The sequence below is a fragment of the Perna viridis genome, chromosome 6 (assembly GCF_037379345.1).
Source record: "Perna viridis isolate PV_CMFRI_1.1 ecotype Kerala chromosome 6, ASM3737934v1, whole genome shotgun sequence".
Lineage (NCBI taxonomy): Eukaryota > Metazoa > Mollusca > Bivalvia > Mytilida > Mytilidae > Perna > Perna viridis.
In genome coordinates this window covers 47,469,700-47,486,233 of record NC_142450.1, presented here as the reverse complement: position 1 = coordinate 47,486,233, position 16,534 = coordinate 47,469,700, and the positions used below count along the sequence as shown (strand labels likewise).

At 33.0% G+C, this 16,534-nt stretch overlaps 1 protein-coding gene across 1 annotated transcript; it reads right to left on the bottom strand.

Moving 5' to 3' along the window:
• Positions 1–1,085: 1,085 nt before the first annotated feature.
• On the bottom strand, positions 1,086–10,334 carry LOC148615317 (serum paraoxonase/lactonase 3-like). The gene is made up of 10 exons (XM_088590214.1): positions 10,304–10,334; positions 8,472–8,547; positions 7,076–7,152; positions 6,652–6,710; positions 6,001–6,136; positions 5,525–5,642; positions 4,777–4,980; positions 4,417–4,498; positions 2,211–2,348; positions 1,086–1,475 (listed from the first exon to the last, which is right to left on the bottom strand). The coding sequence occupies exons 2-10, from the start codon at positions 8,534–8,536 to the stop codon at positions 1,305–1,307; spliced, it is 1,050 nt and encodes a 349-aa protein (XP_088446340.1). The 5' UTR covers positions 8,537–8,547; positions 10,304–10,334; the 3' UTR covers positions 1,086–1,304.
• Positions 10,335–16,534: the final 6,200 nt, after the last annotated feature.

Sequence of the window (16,534 nt, the reverse complement as noted above, 5' to 3'; positions counted from 1 at the left end):
ATATTCATACGACAGTTGGGTTAGCACATAGTTCCACAGTTAATGGGTTAAGATGAAATAAAAATTACATAGGAAGTGATGTAACAGTATCGGATGTGCTTTTTTGCAACTCATCTACCATAGCAAACGATTATACATGTGCCTATCTTTGTCGTATGCCATGTTGATGACAGTTTTAATGATTTTGCGTTGTTCATTTAAGTGTATTTCATTTTTTGTGTGTGTGAAATAAATCATTTTGTTCTCTTCGCATGTACATCCTTCAATGAACTAAACTCATCAGAAATTTCCCTTAAATACACTACACATTACTAGTGGTATCGTTTAACCTCTTGTTTTTGTGTACATCAGAATACTAAAGGCTAGCTAGTGAATACTTATTGAATAATGTAAAGACTTTAAACAATCTTATAATCAAGACTATGAAGCATTTGTATTTTTGAGAGTTTATTACGGCAAGATGTTACCAGTAATTATTAAATTAACCATGTGTTTTGTAGGATATTGCAATAAAATAGAAATACATCTTTTATCACTAGAGGATGGTTGATGAGAACTGCTTAAATTAGCTCAGAATTTATCACAAGATGTGTAGGGTAGAGACATCACACCATATCACTCCTATATTGTTAATATCTATGGTTCTAACTATTAATATAACTTGTCAAAACAGATATGAATCATTAGGTTTCGTCGATAATTATTGCATTCAGGATGTGGAAACAGTTATTGTAAAAGTATAATTTTGTTTTAATATATGTTTGAATGACTTTCTATAAAGTACAAAATGTCTCATACATACTTTTTGGTAAGGAATTTAATTAATTCAAAGTAAGATTATCCCTACGAAATATTTATATTCACCGTAGTGAACTTGATGTCATCGTATATCAGTCTCGACCATTAGGGCATATACTAGTATGTTTCATTCGTCATATTACACAAGATATCATCATAGTAATCATACAAGTGCTTTCGGAAATAGTGTCAAAGCATCAATGCAAGTTGTCAAAATGCCAGTGTTTCATTTCATTGTTTGTGATCCTAGGTATTTTTGGAAGGTAATCCAATTCATGCACCTGATCAACAGAAAAAAACTTTTATTTCTACTAAATATGATGTTGTAACACTACAATATTACTATGAAAAGACGGCTCATGATTACACCTTAATCATTAATTACAAACATTAAGGGTAAATCACATAAACTTCATGAATGTATCAACGGTATTAAAGTCTACAAAGTACTTACAAAAGGATCAATACGTGCAAATTTCGAAAAGCTAACATCATTTGGGTGAATATTAATTATTGTACAAGACATCACACACAACAAGCTCTGTACCAACAGTTCCTATCAGTAGTTTTCCTTTGTAGTATGAAGCAACAGCAGATCCTGATATTAGTCTACCATCATCAAGGAATACCTCCGTCATTTCTGTCAGCTTCCTGTCTTCTGTCTTAATCTTTATTACCTATTTCCAAATATGATATATTTTGTAGATTTAAGTTTGTTCGTCATAATATTTTCGCTAACAGCTCCAACCATTTATATTGTAATTACCTGTTCAGCACCTGTGTATGGATTTTTCATATCACAATTGATACGTTATGCCAGAGCTTGCCGTAACAACGCAGACTTTTTGTATCGCGCTAGACTTCTTACAATTAGGCTTCTGGAACAGGGTTATGTTGCTACAAGATTGCAGTCATTACAACAGAAGTTTTATGGTCGTCATCATGAACTCGTGGATCGCTACGGCGTATCAATCTGCACCACGAAAACTGATTTGTTCAACGTGTCATGGTTTTCAATTCCTCTTTTGTCTACCCGGGTCTTGACTTTTTACGAGGAACTCGGTGGGTGTTTCTAGAAAAGCAGAGGATGCTTGCCCTACCGGTGCATTTGGTCCATGCTCGCACTTTTAACTCGAGTCCAAGTTGCTCATTTACTTTTGATACTTTGTATGTATTATTTTGATTATTTTATGTTCTTTTTATGTGTGTCTGTTTACCATATCTGGTCTTTTACCTGTTTACACAAGGATTCGCCATACAATCTTAAATCTTAATCATAGAAAATCAAAATCTTTCACCATAACAAAATTTTACTTAATAACTATAAATCCGCCTTTAAGCTATATAAGTTTGCCATTCCTTCTTTAAAAGGAACATCTTTTTGATTATATAATCTTAATTGTGTAATAAACCTGCGAAGGTGACTGCAATCTCCCTTCCAATTGACCGTAATTTAGAATACTGTAAAGTCTAGGCTGACATCCTATCCACAGATCACCTGTGTCTGGGTCTACATTGATGTTATCTGGTACTGTGTCAACAAATAACGTCTGAAATTAGCAAAAGTTGAGGGTTTTTAATTTTAATTTTTAATATTTTTAAATGCATTTGAATTAGAAAATCGTACGTTCTACCACACATGGCGAAACATATTCAGCAAATTTAAAACAACCTTACAATTTCACATCCGCTTATAAATTGATAAATAGAACATTTACTTCAAAACTATTAGTATAATTATTTCGTTATAGCTCCAAATAAATCTTATTTTGTGAACAATAAATCTCAGATCATCAAAATATATAAATATAGTTTAACCTTGTGAATTCATTACGTGGATAATTCTATTCTGGTTATTCCAACAATTTTGATTTTACAGGTAAATAAGAAGTAAATTCATACTGGAGTAGCCAGAATTCTGAACAAAGGATTAACTTTGTTTATACTATAACAGCATTTTAAATTGGTATGAGGAACATACAGATTATTCTCATTTTTTAATAAAAAAGATAATTGTTTTAAATGTATCTTTTTTATTTATAAATGCATGTTTATCAATTTATCAACAAAGGTATAAAATATGCAAAACATTATATTGTCACAAGTATTTAAAGTCAAATTCACAACTTTTTAGTAAATATGTGTGAGTTGTGAAGCTGTATAATACTGATTTCCTGATTCTTTGTCATGATGTTAGTAAGTTAATTGTAGATCTGTTTGCACTTTCTTTTCTTTGGTATATGTTTTCCACTAGCCCGGTTTTAAAGTAGAATGCAGGAGTGGATGGTTTGTCTGTGTTGCAGTAGCATAATCATATTGAAGATGTTTGGGTGTGGTGATTTGATGAGTATCTTTAGCTTATTGTGCCAGCCCTCTAAGTGGTTTGTTGTTCTGGGTCATTATGTTGAATAGTGGTCCCAAAAATACTGTTGAATTCTACCCAGTAAAGGGTAACATTGGAATATTGGTCTCTGAGTTTTCGAAATCTTCTTAAGCATTGAACCATGCATCTTTTATTGAGTTTGATGGAAGTAGTGGTGACACTACTGCCTGACAAATGAGAAGATGTATGATGTCTGGGGTCCACTTTTGTGTGCCTGTCACCTAATATACTAGGAAAATTGAAATATCAGCCATTTATATTGATGCGAAGAGTTCCTTCATTTCTGATGGCAATCTCGTAATCCAGGAACAAAGGGTTGGGTTAAAGTATTTCCACAAATAGAATGAGTACTGGTGTTTACATCTGTTGGACTTTGTCGGGTAGAAGACAGTATACAAGAGGGAACATATAGAAGTACCAGCAGCTTCTGTATGGAATGTGAAAAGCTGGTAGTTTAGAGGAGGTCTGTTGTAGATTGTACAGTCATCGTAGATAGTATCAACTGCAGCTAGATGGGTGAGATTTTCCTCAGTTATTAAGATAAGCATGAACCACAAGCGTCATCATCTGCGAGTAGGGAGGGCTTCCAATTGCAGTTTCTGTCCATTCACCATTTAAAACAGTGTCTGCTACTGATGTTAGTACAAATTTAGTTCAATGCTTAGCTTTTCTGTCAGTCTAAGCTGACGAGCACGACATAGTCAACACACTCTTATATTATAATATACAAGAGTATTCTTATTTTTCAAAAGTATTCACAAAAAAAACTGCTTATATCTTCAATCAAACAAAATGATTACGGGTGTATAACTAAATACATTATTATCATTTATTGTTTTACATCCTCAATATGATATTTTTTTTTATATTTTATCTGTACATCTAATTAGGGATTAATTATTATAACAACACCTTATATTGTAAAAAAACATCCATTGCTTTTCCCATGTTGGAATAGCCAGAATTTGAATTTGAATTTTCAAAATGTTGGAATACCCAGAATATGAATTTTAATTTTCAAAATGTTGGAATAGCCAGAAGACACCAATAAATGATTTAAGAAGATAATATTTAGATTGGTAACTATTATGCACCTGTAATTGTTAATTTTTTACACACGGTGAATAAGGACTACGCATGAAAAGTGTTTTTTTTTCTCTTTTTCTTTGTCATCCACTATTGACATTATTGAACTGCTAAGTTTTCACTTTTTTTTTCGTTTATTTTAAATTTACCTGTAGTAATTCGAGAGAATTGTCAGACCTTCGCTTGAACGAAGACACTTGCTTCTTGAATACCTCTGCTAAGTAAATAACACTAAACAAAAAAAGAACGAATATTAAAAACTTTCATGATATAAACTAGAAAGTAAGAAAACTGTTGGATATTTCATAATTCATTCAAGGCGTCATTTACCCGTGAATAGATTGAATTTGACTGTTTTTGTATTATTTTTAACATACATATTACATAATAAGGATTTCGATTATTTTTTTTTCTATTTGTTGTGTTAGTACATTATGATAAATACGCCTGATTAGTACTAGTATAACATAAGTATTTAGACATCCCTTTATGTTGTATATACCAATAACCTTTTGTCCTTTGAAGCTGCGATTCCATTGGGAAATCCTAGTCCTGACAGGACTTCTTTAAACTCTTTACCATTGTAGAACCACACCCGTCCTAGATTGAACATTCCGTACATTTCTATCTGACTGGCGAAGTTGTTAATTGGAAATCTCATGTATTCTGTTATGTAAAATTGGTCCTTGGCTATGAGAACCAAATTGTTCATTCTGAAACGTTTCATCATTTAAATTGATAACGTCATGATTTTGTTTTTTAGTATATTGAAAACTATTGGATTTGTCTGCACCATGAAATTGATTTGTTCAACGTGTTATTGTTTTCCTTTCCTCTTTCGTCTACCCTGAAATTGACTTTAATGAGCAACTCGGTGGGTGTTTCTAGAAAGGCAGAAGACACTTACCCTACCGGTGCACATGGTCTATGCTCCCAGTTTTCAGTGGAGTCCAAGATTTTCATTTACTTTTGTTACTTTGTATGTATTATTCTTGTTATTTTATGTTCTTTGTTGTATGTGCCTGTATTCCATGTGTAGTGTTTGTTCCTGGATCACATTCTTTTGATTTTCAATAGAATTTTGGTTCCCTTGATTACTCTTTCAATTAATTGTATGTTTTTATTTGTTTTGTGTTTCTCCATGTTTTTTTTTCTGTTTTGCCTCCAGCATAACTACTGAAAAGGTAGCTATAATACCCCAAACTTAAACACATCGCATCAGTAGAGCCTAAATATTCGATTAACAAGTGTACTTACGTTCGACCATCTGTGTCAATGGTTTTCATATGTTTTAATATTGTTGATTTTCTGGTGTATTCAAAAACCTCTATGGCTATTTGGTTACCGTGATTTACGACGTATACAGTGAGTGTGTCTACATAATGTGAAATATATTTTAAAGTAGATCTCTGAAACTGAAAAATCTCTGTGAAATATCTAATACATATTGTACATTTTTATTACAAAAACATTCGAGAGAACGCAGGAGCTGAGTACACGCTCACAAACTAACGAAACTCCAACCATACTTTAAGCAAAAAAAGATGATCAATTAAAATTTGTTAAAAATTTACCAGGTTTAGTTTAAATTTGTGTTTTTAGTACTTTCCTGGGTATTTTTAAGCCGCTTATATTCGGTTTCCTTTGTCTAACTGACATCTATATCAGTATTCCAAATCACTCTAAATCATGGTAAATTATTAATGAAAAATCATTTAATTACTGTATACAACCTTTACTGTCATCAGTCCAAATGTTCATTCCTAGGGGGTGAAAATCTTTCAGTATACCGTCAATTTTTAATTCTTGCAGCTTTTCGTCGGTGAAGTTAAACGTGAGAATCCTCCCTTTCCTTGATTGAAAAACTCCCTGTAACAAAGGCCATGTTTCATGAGAGAAATAGAGATGCGTGTCTGAGTATGTATTCCTTTGTTTTGTTCTTAAACTAACATAAATAGTGAAAACGAGGAATGTTTTTTGTCATCTGTTTATTGCAGTACACATGCTAATGTACTACATATGATAATCATATTGTGCTCAATTCATATGACAATTATATGTTACTGATATCGTAATCAAATGATAATTTACAAATGAGAGTTATATGATTCCTATATTCTACTTTTGGCTTGTAAACATATGGTTTTGAATAAAATAGCTTTTCATATATTAATCATTTAATCATGCAAAAATCTTTTGAAAACTGAAATCATGAAAAGATTATCGATTCATGTGATAATCATGTGTTACACATTAGACTGTGTGTCACAAACATATGAGATCAATAAAATGTCGTAGACATGCACTTTATTATAATGGCATTAAAGTTTCTTCATGTCGTTTGGCCATGAATTATTTTGAAAGATATCTCATATAATACCTACAGAAGTGATAAACGTAAGCCCATCGGGAAGAGTCTGGATATCCTCTGAACCATTGCCTTCTATAAAAGACAATCAAAGTTGTTTATCAACAAATTGGAATTGACCGTATGGAACAATTCTAAAACTTCCGTTGAAAATATGCACAGATACGTTAAAAATCACATCTAAATTTGACTTTAAGAATGAAATTGTAGGTCGAATATGTACTACAGCTAGATACATTTCGCGACACTAGAACTCCCAGTATACTTACTACTGAAATACTTATCATACAAACATACAAAGACATGTCAGCTTGGGCTGTACCGCTGGCAATAATTTAAAAGGAACGTTCTTCTCAGATCCAGTCTGTTTAAGAACTACAAATCATTTCAGAAGAATAATCACATATTTTCCCTGCTTTGAAGTGAGTGAATGATTTTACCTTTCCCAAGGATCTGCTTACAAGGCCCAGGACGGTGGTTTAATATGACATCTGACCTTTCATACTGCAAACGATAACTTAAAAAGAAAATTAGGACATGTAAAAACAGTTTTGTGTTCTAATGTTCTGGGTAAATATATTTTATTCTGACTTTTTACAGTTGCAGATGAAATTTATTTTTCATAAATAATGAGATAGTACCTAGCACTAAGATATATCTTATACGATATGCACAAAGCCCTAAACCACTCGGTCAGCTAGGCTATATAAAAATATAGCTTTCGCTGGCCGGGTCATTCCTACTCGTAGAATAAAGTTAGGGTTGTTACTTACTACACGATGTATGGTAGTACGGGACAGCTCATCTAGGTTTTGTTTTTGTAGAACAGATGATCAAATTAACAATTCATACAAGTATCAAAACAAATTAGTACTATACATACGTCTCAGAATGTGACGACTACATTCGCTACACCGATTCATCGGATCAAATTGATACCGAGTAGAAAACGCAAGCATAGAAGGGTCTGAAAAATTTTTAACGATATTACAACTTCCAAATTTGCGAACCAAATTTTTTGTTGTTCCCTCCACAGGTTGTCTGTGTTATCTTTCCTGTATCAATTTGATCCGATGAAACACCTAGAGCTGTGGTGTACCACCTTACATCTTGCACTAAGTTACAACCCAAAAAGAATACTACGAGGAGGAATGACCCGGCCAGCGAAAGCTATATTTTCATATAGCCTAGCTGGCCGAGTGATCTGAGGCCCTGGGCTTAGCGCAGGCGGTGTTGCCATAGATGTCACAGCGGTACGAGTTCGAGTCCCGCGGAGGGAACGACCAAAACTTTGCATCGCAAATTTGACAGTTCTAACATCGTTGGGAATTTTTCAGACCTTTATATATATATAATGTATTAAGCTGATACTTTTTTCAGTTGTTTTTGAAATCAAGCTTTATTTAGCTCGTTATGTTTTTTTACTGTCTCCATTGTCCTTGCATCGTCATTGTCATGTAATGGTTGGTCGTATAATCTGCTATTGGCTATAGTACTTGATTGAACCTTCTGTTTCCCATGTTTGGTCTTTGTCCTTGGATTACGTTCTTTTAATTTCTGCTAGAATCTTGATTCCATTGATTACCCTTGGTCAATTCATTTCCTAGTACATTTTATTTTGAGTTATTCAGTTTGTTAAATTTAATTCTCACTTAGATTAGAACTAAAATAGTTTGATCATTATATGACTATATATGCTTTATCGTTAAAAAAATCATTGTTTTTTATTCATGTGTAATCTACATTCAAATTAATATAGGCATAGCAATATACTTTCCGACTATTAAAAACAAGTGCTTAGTATGCGTCCAAGGTAGTATGAAATTAAACACTTACCAGACTCTGTATATATGGAAAGGTATAATAGCTAATAGTAACACAGTTATAAATTGTTTTAGCATCCTCGAGGAATCTACAAATTTACAAAAATATAAAACATTAAAATTTAATCTTTTTTTTTCATTTATTAGATAATGCTAAAAAATAATATAGACATAAACAAAACTTAGGCGAATCTGCTACATTTTTTGTACTATTGTCGCCCTAAAAAGAATACAGAAAATTGCAATTTTTAGGACTTTATTATATTTTTTATTCATTTTGCTTTGCAAACTGGTGGTTCTACTTCTTTGACGATACAATGAATGTTTTAGATAACGACTTAAAATATCACGGAAATTTAATAACTCAAAAGGAAAGTTCGTTTACACCAAATTTTTATTTAATGAAAACTTGTCATACTCAGGAGTCCTTGTATTTAAGATTCAGTTTAGTAAGACCTTTAAAGACTAAGCCGAACAAAATTTTTAACCCGGGTTCGGTTTACACAATGTTCACAGTGTTCACAGTGTATCGAACAATCTCAATAACAGAAAAGTTACTTTGGTAAGATTTTAAATTAAAATGCGTACTGCGTGTATTAATGTTCTACATTGGTAGAAGAGAACTTTTTTTCAGTTAAAAAGTGAAAGTAGAGTTATTTATGGCAAGCCAAAGTGTATTTTCTAACTTTAAAAAATGATTTTTTAATATTACAAATTCATTTTCTAATATTACAAATTAGATTTCTTATATCACAAAACACTTTTTTAATATTAGAAATTGATTTGTTGTATTGAATTACGATTTTTTAATATTAGAAAATCATTTTGTAATATAAAAAATGTGACTGATTCTGCAATAGAGCAAAGTGATTTTTTAACATTACAAATTCATTTTCTAACATTACATCTTCAATTTGTAATATTACAAAATGTGTGATGTTTTATAATATTACTAAATTAGGAATTTGTAATATTAGAAAATGAATTGTTAATATTACAAAATAAATTTCTGATATAAAAAAATGATTTGCAATATTAAAAATTCATATTTCTAATATTACAAAATATTGATTTTTTTCCACTTTGGCTTGCCATAGTTATTACTCAGTTATGTTATTATGTTAACAAATAAGCCCCGTGCAGGTCCAGGTGTTAAAAGAATAGGCCTGCAGCAGTGCTAAGCTTGTCGTAAAAGGCGACTAAATAGTGCTCAGAAACCTAGCCGGGGGCTAGGCGCTCTGCCCACAGAGCAACTGGGATGTGTGCCCCAGGTGGTGGAATGGGGTACCCCTGGCGTATTACATGCTGGGGTTGTCAGGCTATAATACGGGAAACCTGACCGCAAACCATAGTGGTGCAACGTGTTGGGAAAGATGCCATGTTCCTCGCACGTTAAAGAACCCTGCTGGGGTATTCGATAGGAGTAGGAACCTTTGCGCTCCGCCACAGGAGGCTAAATTGCCCGACCTTACCCATCCCCCTGTTTCCAGTGGCAATCAAAATTTGTCGACCCTATTATCCTTGTGACCCATCCTTTTTTTTTTCATTTTATGTTCATTTTATCATCCATTTCATGTTCATTGTCTGAATATAGCTGAAATATTGCTGCTCGGACGTTAAACCCCAACAAACAAACATCTTAACAAATAATCAGCAGTTGACCTAATTCAATGTCATCTTTGTTATTCCTTGCGAAACTGCATATGCAACGCGGTAATATTAGGACGTAATGAGAAATGTAAACCTAAATTTACATATTTTCGCAACAATGAACGATGTTTTTTGTGACAAAGCCCAGCAGATAACTGTAAAAATGTTCAGTACACATGCACCTTTAATACTTACTGTTAAATGTAGTGATGTCGGTAATTATCACGTGACTTGTATATATATATACTCAATAATCACCTGTATGTATATATATTTTTTTTTGGGGGGGAGGGGAGGGTAGTAGTAGTTTAGCACATAGCTGTTAATTTTTTCAATAAAACAAAGATTATCTGCTTATAAAATTGTTTTTGTCGTTATTCAGGTTCAAATTTTCTTCCATTTGAAATTTTTTGTTTGATATTACCTTTAATTTTTAAGCATGTTAAAGCAGTATTTTGGTTATAATTATAAACAATTTCGAGTGCACGGGCGGTTTCAGATACTCTGAAATAGGGGTGCTAGTCGGAATTCCTAAAAAAAGGGAGTGTTAGGTCATTATTTACCATTTTTAGTCAATATTGTTCATGAAATGACAAAATTTCCACAAATAAGGAGGGGTGCCAAACCCCTGACGCCTCTTTAATGCATACAGAAATCCAAGAATTTTCCATGAAACACTGATATAAATCTCATTGCATCTTGATTCCATTAACATTTTCTGAAACAATTTCATGTGTCTGAATTGTCCATTTATTTTGATGACCCAATATTTATTTTTCTCGGTATATTGTAATGACAAGTAAATTTGATGTTTGTGGATTTACGTGCTTTCAATCAAGTCTATTCAAAGAGATGTTTGATTTTGAACCAAAGCATTCTTTAGTCTCATTTTTTAAAAATGATGATTTCAACGGAATTGACGTTTTAATTATTAAAAAACAGAAAATATCATGAAAACGTCGAACAATCCTAATAATAGGTTGATTTATCTCTTCTCTATTGTACGAATTATATTTGTAAGATCCGTTTTTTTGTCATGGTCGGTTCAACAACAGTCCTTTATCATATTCTTGAATTTGACTTCGATAAGGGGAAGTAACTTTGTACGTTCTTGTAATCCGACAGACTGGTTTACTGTTAAACAGGAGCAATGGACAGTAGTAGCCTTCAATTCAAATAATGAAGTCATTAAAATCTGCGGTAAGTACTTGGATACTTTTAAATGGTTTATTTCAAACCATTCAAGTGTTACCTTAGTGAAAACAAATAGGTAATGCTATGGTGCGGTATTAGCGTCAAAAATAAAAAGTTCTGCCTAGCCAAAACTATTTATGCCTAGCCTAAAGTATTTATGCCTAGGCAAAAATAAGGTTATGCCTAGCCTATAGTAGTTTAGCCCAGCCTTAAGTAATTTTGTGAGTGCTTAATAAATTTTGCTGAGCAAATCATCTGCCTTGTAACAAAGGGTTGCATAATATTCCACGAAGTCTGGATGTTAATCACGTTCTGATTGGTCAATTAATACAATAGTGTCTAGGCATAATTACTTTAGACTAGGCATAGCTTTATTTTAGGCTAGGCAGAACTTTTTATTTTTGACGCTAATAACGCGCCATAGTTAAGCATTTCTATAACTATGAACACTGGAGTTACTCTAGAAACAATTATATATTTGATTGAATCATTTATACACGAAAATGTATAATAATTCTGGATTTGGATATGAAAACAATTGTTGTAACGGTACTGTAATGGAAGTGACTTTAATCTGTTTACATGCACGCGTGGTTTTGCTTCTACCACGTGATTATTACATGCTTTTGTTATCGATATTAACCGTAATGAGCTGAGCTAGGAGTTTAACGTTTAACTAATTTTAAAATAAGTCTCTGTATTTTACATATGCTTAATGTTTTTTTTTAGAACGCGATTGAGTTAATTACATATATGAGTAACAGTTGTCGCTTTGATTGATCAATTCAATCGGCATTTAGTATTTAAGGGAGTTCATCGGCGCGGTTTATGGCTTCTTCTATAGATAGCTATTCAGGTGTGTAGCGCACCGTCTCTACGCTTTGAGTCTGTTACAGTCTGTATGTTCTATGCTTCCAACTTATCTACGGTTATGCCGTTTTCTCATAGGAATGTAACATTCCTCAGAAAATGCTTTGGTTTAGATTTATTCGGACCTATCGGCTACCTGTCATCATTACGAAACTATTTGTTAATCTGGTATTCTGTCGAGCTACTAATACGGCATGGTAAATAAATAGTATGATAGCAGGCTATCGATTTTGATAATTTAATGCACTGGATTATGATATGGCTAAATTATAAATAGATGGAAAGTGTATTTCAAGCTTTATCGAAATAGCGATGTCGTACAAATCGATTATGGTCACGTCTCTAACAAAATGGGGTCAAAAGTCAATCATGATTTTTAAGAAAAAATGTTGTATCATTTTTGTAGCTTACTTCTCTTTACTGGTGCGAAAAATTCCATTTTTTTTACATCAGACCAGCTCAACTTCCATTCCATACAAGAACCAATAGTTTATTTAAGAAACACTAGCATATAGTGCTGTCCGCAGCAGTTTTTGTTAAACATGCCAAACACTTACAAATTTTAGCAGTCAAAAAGAAAGGCCGACCTTGACCTTTGAGGTATCGAAATGTAAAAACTAGAGAGGGAATATTTAAAAAATACATTTTGAAATTATTTTTTGATATCTAACATTTGCAGTAAAATATCGAATTTTCTTGTTAAAAAGGCAGTTTTGAAAGTGTCATTTCTCCATTAGTTAAAAAACAAATTCCCATGTGGTCCAGTGTTTGAATATCTCGTATATTTGCAAATATAATTACATGATACTAAACAGAACTGTTTAGTAGGCCTAAGTTTTATATAACCATCTAAGTTCTTGACTTTGATATAAACATGGAATTTTTCATTAACTCAAAAGAACACCACTTAACCTGTCTATAATTTCTTCTTGTCGTGGCTACAACATAAAAGGTGTAGGCATGCGCGATTAAAATGGCAGTAAAATTTAAACAGAGAAAAAAATATCGCGAAAATTGTAAATAATTTATAGTGAAAGACATTGTTATGGATTAATATTTATATGAAGTGATGACCAAAAAGCGGTAGAAGAAGATACATAACGACAGAGGAAACATTACAAGCGGGAGCTCGAGTTCAGATCAACAAAAACCACCGGCTAAAACAAATAAAGGAAACAAAGGAAAGTGTCAAGAAAACGATAAGGTACTTTTATCGAAGACAATTAGTGAAGCATTAGCCTGTGTAAACGGTGAAAACCGTTCACATTACGATCAATACACCATGAATTCAGGTTTTCAGTGTACAAGTTCGCCCATACAATCGAATGTTTCATATCAACAGTATCCACAGTTTCCACAATTTCCAAGCACTCCCCCGCCGCCTCCCCCTCGACCACCAATATCGCTCGGGATCGAAACATTACTTTTAGAGATGAATGATAGATTGAAAGGGGTCGAAAATAAACTGACAAAACTCGATTCAATAGAGCAATGTATAAATAGTGTAGACACGAAATTCAAAAACGTTGAAAAAGAGTTGACTCAATGTAAGGACAGAATACGTACTCTAGAAGAGAGCGCCCAGTTTTTGTCAAATGTCCATGATAAGCAAAAATCGATCAAAAGTAAACTAGATAATCTAACGAAGGCGATAGAATCAAACAAATGCATGAATAAAGATGTTGAATATGTCAAAGATAGACTTGTCGACGTTGAAATGCAACATTTTAAGAACAATTTACTTTTTTTCGGTATAGTCGAAAAACCGATGACGAGCGACGGTATGGACACGAACGAGAGCGAGGAGAAGAGAGATGCCACGGAGATAGGTAACACACAAGCAGAAAGACCACAAACCGAAAATCGAATTCAAAAGGAAAAAAACGATGAAAACTGTGTTGAGCAAATTCTCGATTTTTGCGAGAATATGCTAAAGATTAAAAACGCGAGAAACGAGTTACGCATCGAAAATGCCTTCCGACTAGGGAAGAAGAAAACGAATGCAGAAAGGCCCAGGCCAATTGTCGTGAAATTCGATTCATTAACTGATAGAGACTTAGTTAGGAAAGTGTCAAATCGTTTAAAAGGCTCTAAACTTGGGATCAGTCCGCAATATCCACCCGAGGTTCTAGAAAAAAGGAAAAAACTTCTTCCTATATTGTTTCAGAAGCGACGGGAAAAAATTAAGGCGTATCTTGTGGACGACAAGTTGTTCGTGGAAGAAAAGTTATGGGAGGGATAGGAAGTTGCGGAGGGTGACCAAAGTGAAATCTATAATTTAAAGATTAAAATTTGTTCATGGAATATTTCGAAGGGCCTGGTTAAAAAACTCGCTAGTGTGGAATTCATAGATATATTGCGCAATAATGATATAGTATGTTTTAATGAATGCTTGGTTAAATGTCCTAAAGAATTTGATATAGATGGTTATGAAAAGAAATACATGGCCAGACAAAAGTGCAACGGAGGTGGTGTTATTGTATTCTATAAAAAATGGTTAAATCCATATTTAAAATTCGAAAATTGCTGTGTTGATTGCATGATATGGTTTAGAATTGATCAAAATGTAATGTATGATGGTAAAGATTTATACTTTTGTGCAATTTATATGCCTCCCGACAAAAACATTTATTATACGAAATACAAAATAGACGTTTTCGACGCTTTAAAAGAACAGATTGAACATTATTCAGCCCTAGGAAACATAGCCGTTATCGGTGATTTAAACGGACGAGTTGGTAACAAGCCGGACTTTATTGTGCAGGACAATCTGAATATAGATATAGTTAATAGGATCGAAGATCTAATTGATTACGATAATGATGAACCTTTAAATGATAGAACAACAGAGGACCTTAAACCACCCAATACATTCGGTCGCCGTGTATTAGATTTGTGTGTTTCTACTGGATTAAGAATATGTAACGGACGATTTGGAGATCAAAGTTCAAAGTATACATTTCAAAACAAAAATGGATGTAGTATTATTGATTATATGTTATTATCTAATAATGCATTTTCTATTGTAGACAACTTTATTGTTGGAGATTTTAATACCTTTTCTTGTCATGCTCCGCTTTTGGTAGATTTGAAATTGAAAATTTTCGTTCCTAAACCAAAGTGTTCATGTAAAACGATAAATTATGATACGATACGATGGAATGACGAGTCGAGGGAGGAAATAAACCATGATCTTTTGGCAAACGCTCACAAGTTTGATGAACTGTGTCAAAGTATATCTCCTGATCCTGATAAAATCGATGACGCTGTATCGAATATGACTGAACTCTTATGTGATGTTTTTGAAAAATTTACAAAAACAAACGAATGGCGTACTGTTAAATGTGATAACTGTGCTAACGCTAACTCATCATGTAATATGAAACGTGATAAACCGTGGATAACAGACGAGTGTAAAGAACTCTATATAAACTATAAAAGTGCACTGAAAAGATTCAACGCAAATCGTTCAAATGAAAACAGACTTAAATTGAATTCAGAAAAACAAAAATATAAGACTATTGAGAATAAATTAAAACGACGTTATAAAAACGGACAAGGTGATATGTTTCAAAAGATGAAGAAGATCAACCTAAAACGATTCTACGGTAAATTTAAAAAACGGAAGAAGCGTATTAATAACGATTTATCAACAGATCAGTTTATGAAACATTTTAAAAAACTGATGACTGTAAGTGATGAAGATAATCCTGAAAGCGGTAACACTGATAATACATGTATTTATGATGAATTGGACCTGCCTTTCACCAGTAAGGAATTAGAAGAGAGTGTGAAAAGATTGAATACAAATAAAACTCCAGGTGTAGATAATATTTTGAATGAATACATTTTAAATAGTAAACCCGTAATATTACCAGTTTTGTGTAAACTATTTAACGCTATTCTTGAAACTAGACATTTTCCTGAACTTTGGGTAAAATGTGCAATAGTACCTATTTTTAAGAAGGGCGATGCTAATGACCCGGGAAATTACAGAGGCATATCGCTGGTGTCAAACTTAGGTAAACTGTTTACTTCTATAATAAATGCAAGACTTACTAAGTGAAGTGAAGTACATAGTGTACTCACTGATGTGCAGTTTGGATTTAGACCGGGGTATGGTACCCACGACGCAATATTTGCTCTACATCGTATCTAAATCTTTAAGAAACAAAAAAGGTTGTATTGTTGTTTCATTGACTACAAAAAAGCCTTTGATAGTGTTAACCATTCAAAATTATGGCTCAAATTATCTAGATCAGGTATAACTGGTAAATTGTTAGATTTAATCAAATCCATGTATGCAAAATTGAAGTCATGTGCTAAACATAACGGTACTTTTTCCGAATTCTTTGAGTTGGC

Bases quoted from the DNA above. Each gene is read 5' to 3' on its own strand.
- LOC148615317 (XM_088590214.1), bottom strand. From the start codon at position 8,536: ATGCTAAAACAATTTATAACTGTGTTACTATTAGCTATTATACCTTTC. The intron at 6,137-6,651 runs GTAGGTATTATA...CCTTTGTTACAG, and splicing joins GGCTTACGTTTATCACTTCT to GGAGTTTTTCAATCAAGGAA. The intron at 1,476-2,210 runs GTTTATTACACA...ATTTGGAAATAG, and splicing joins GATTGCAGTCACCTTCGCAG to GTAATAAAGATTAAGACAGA.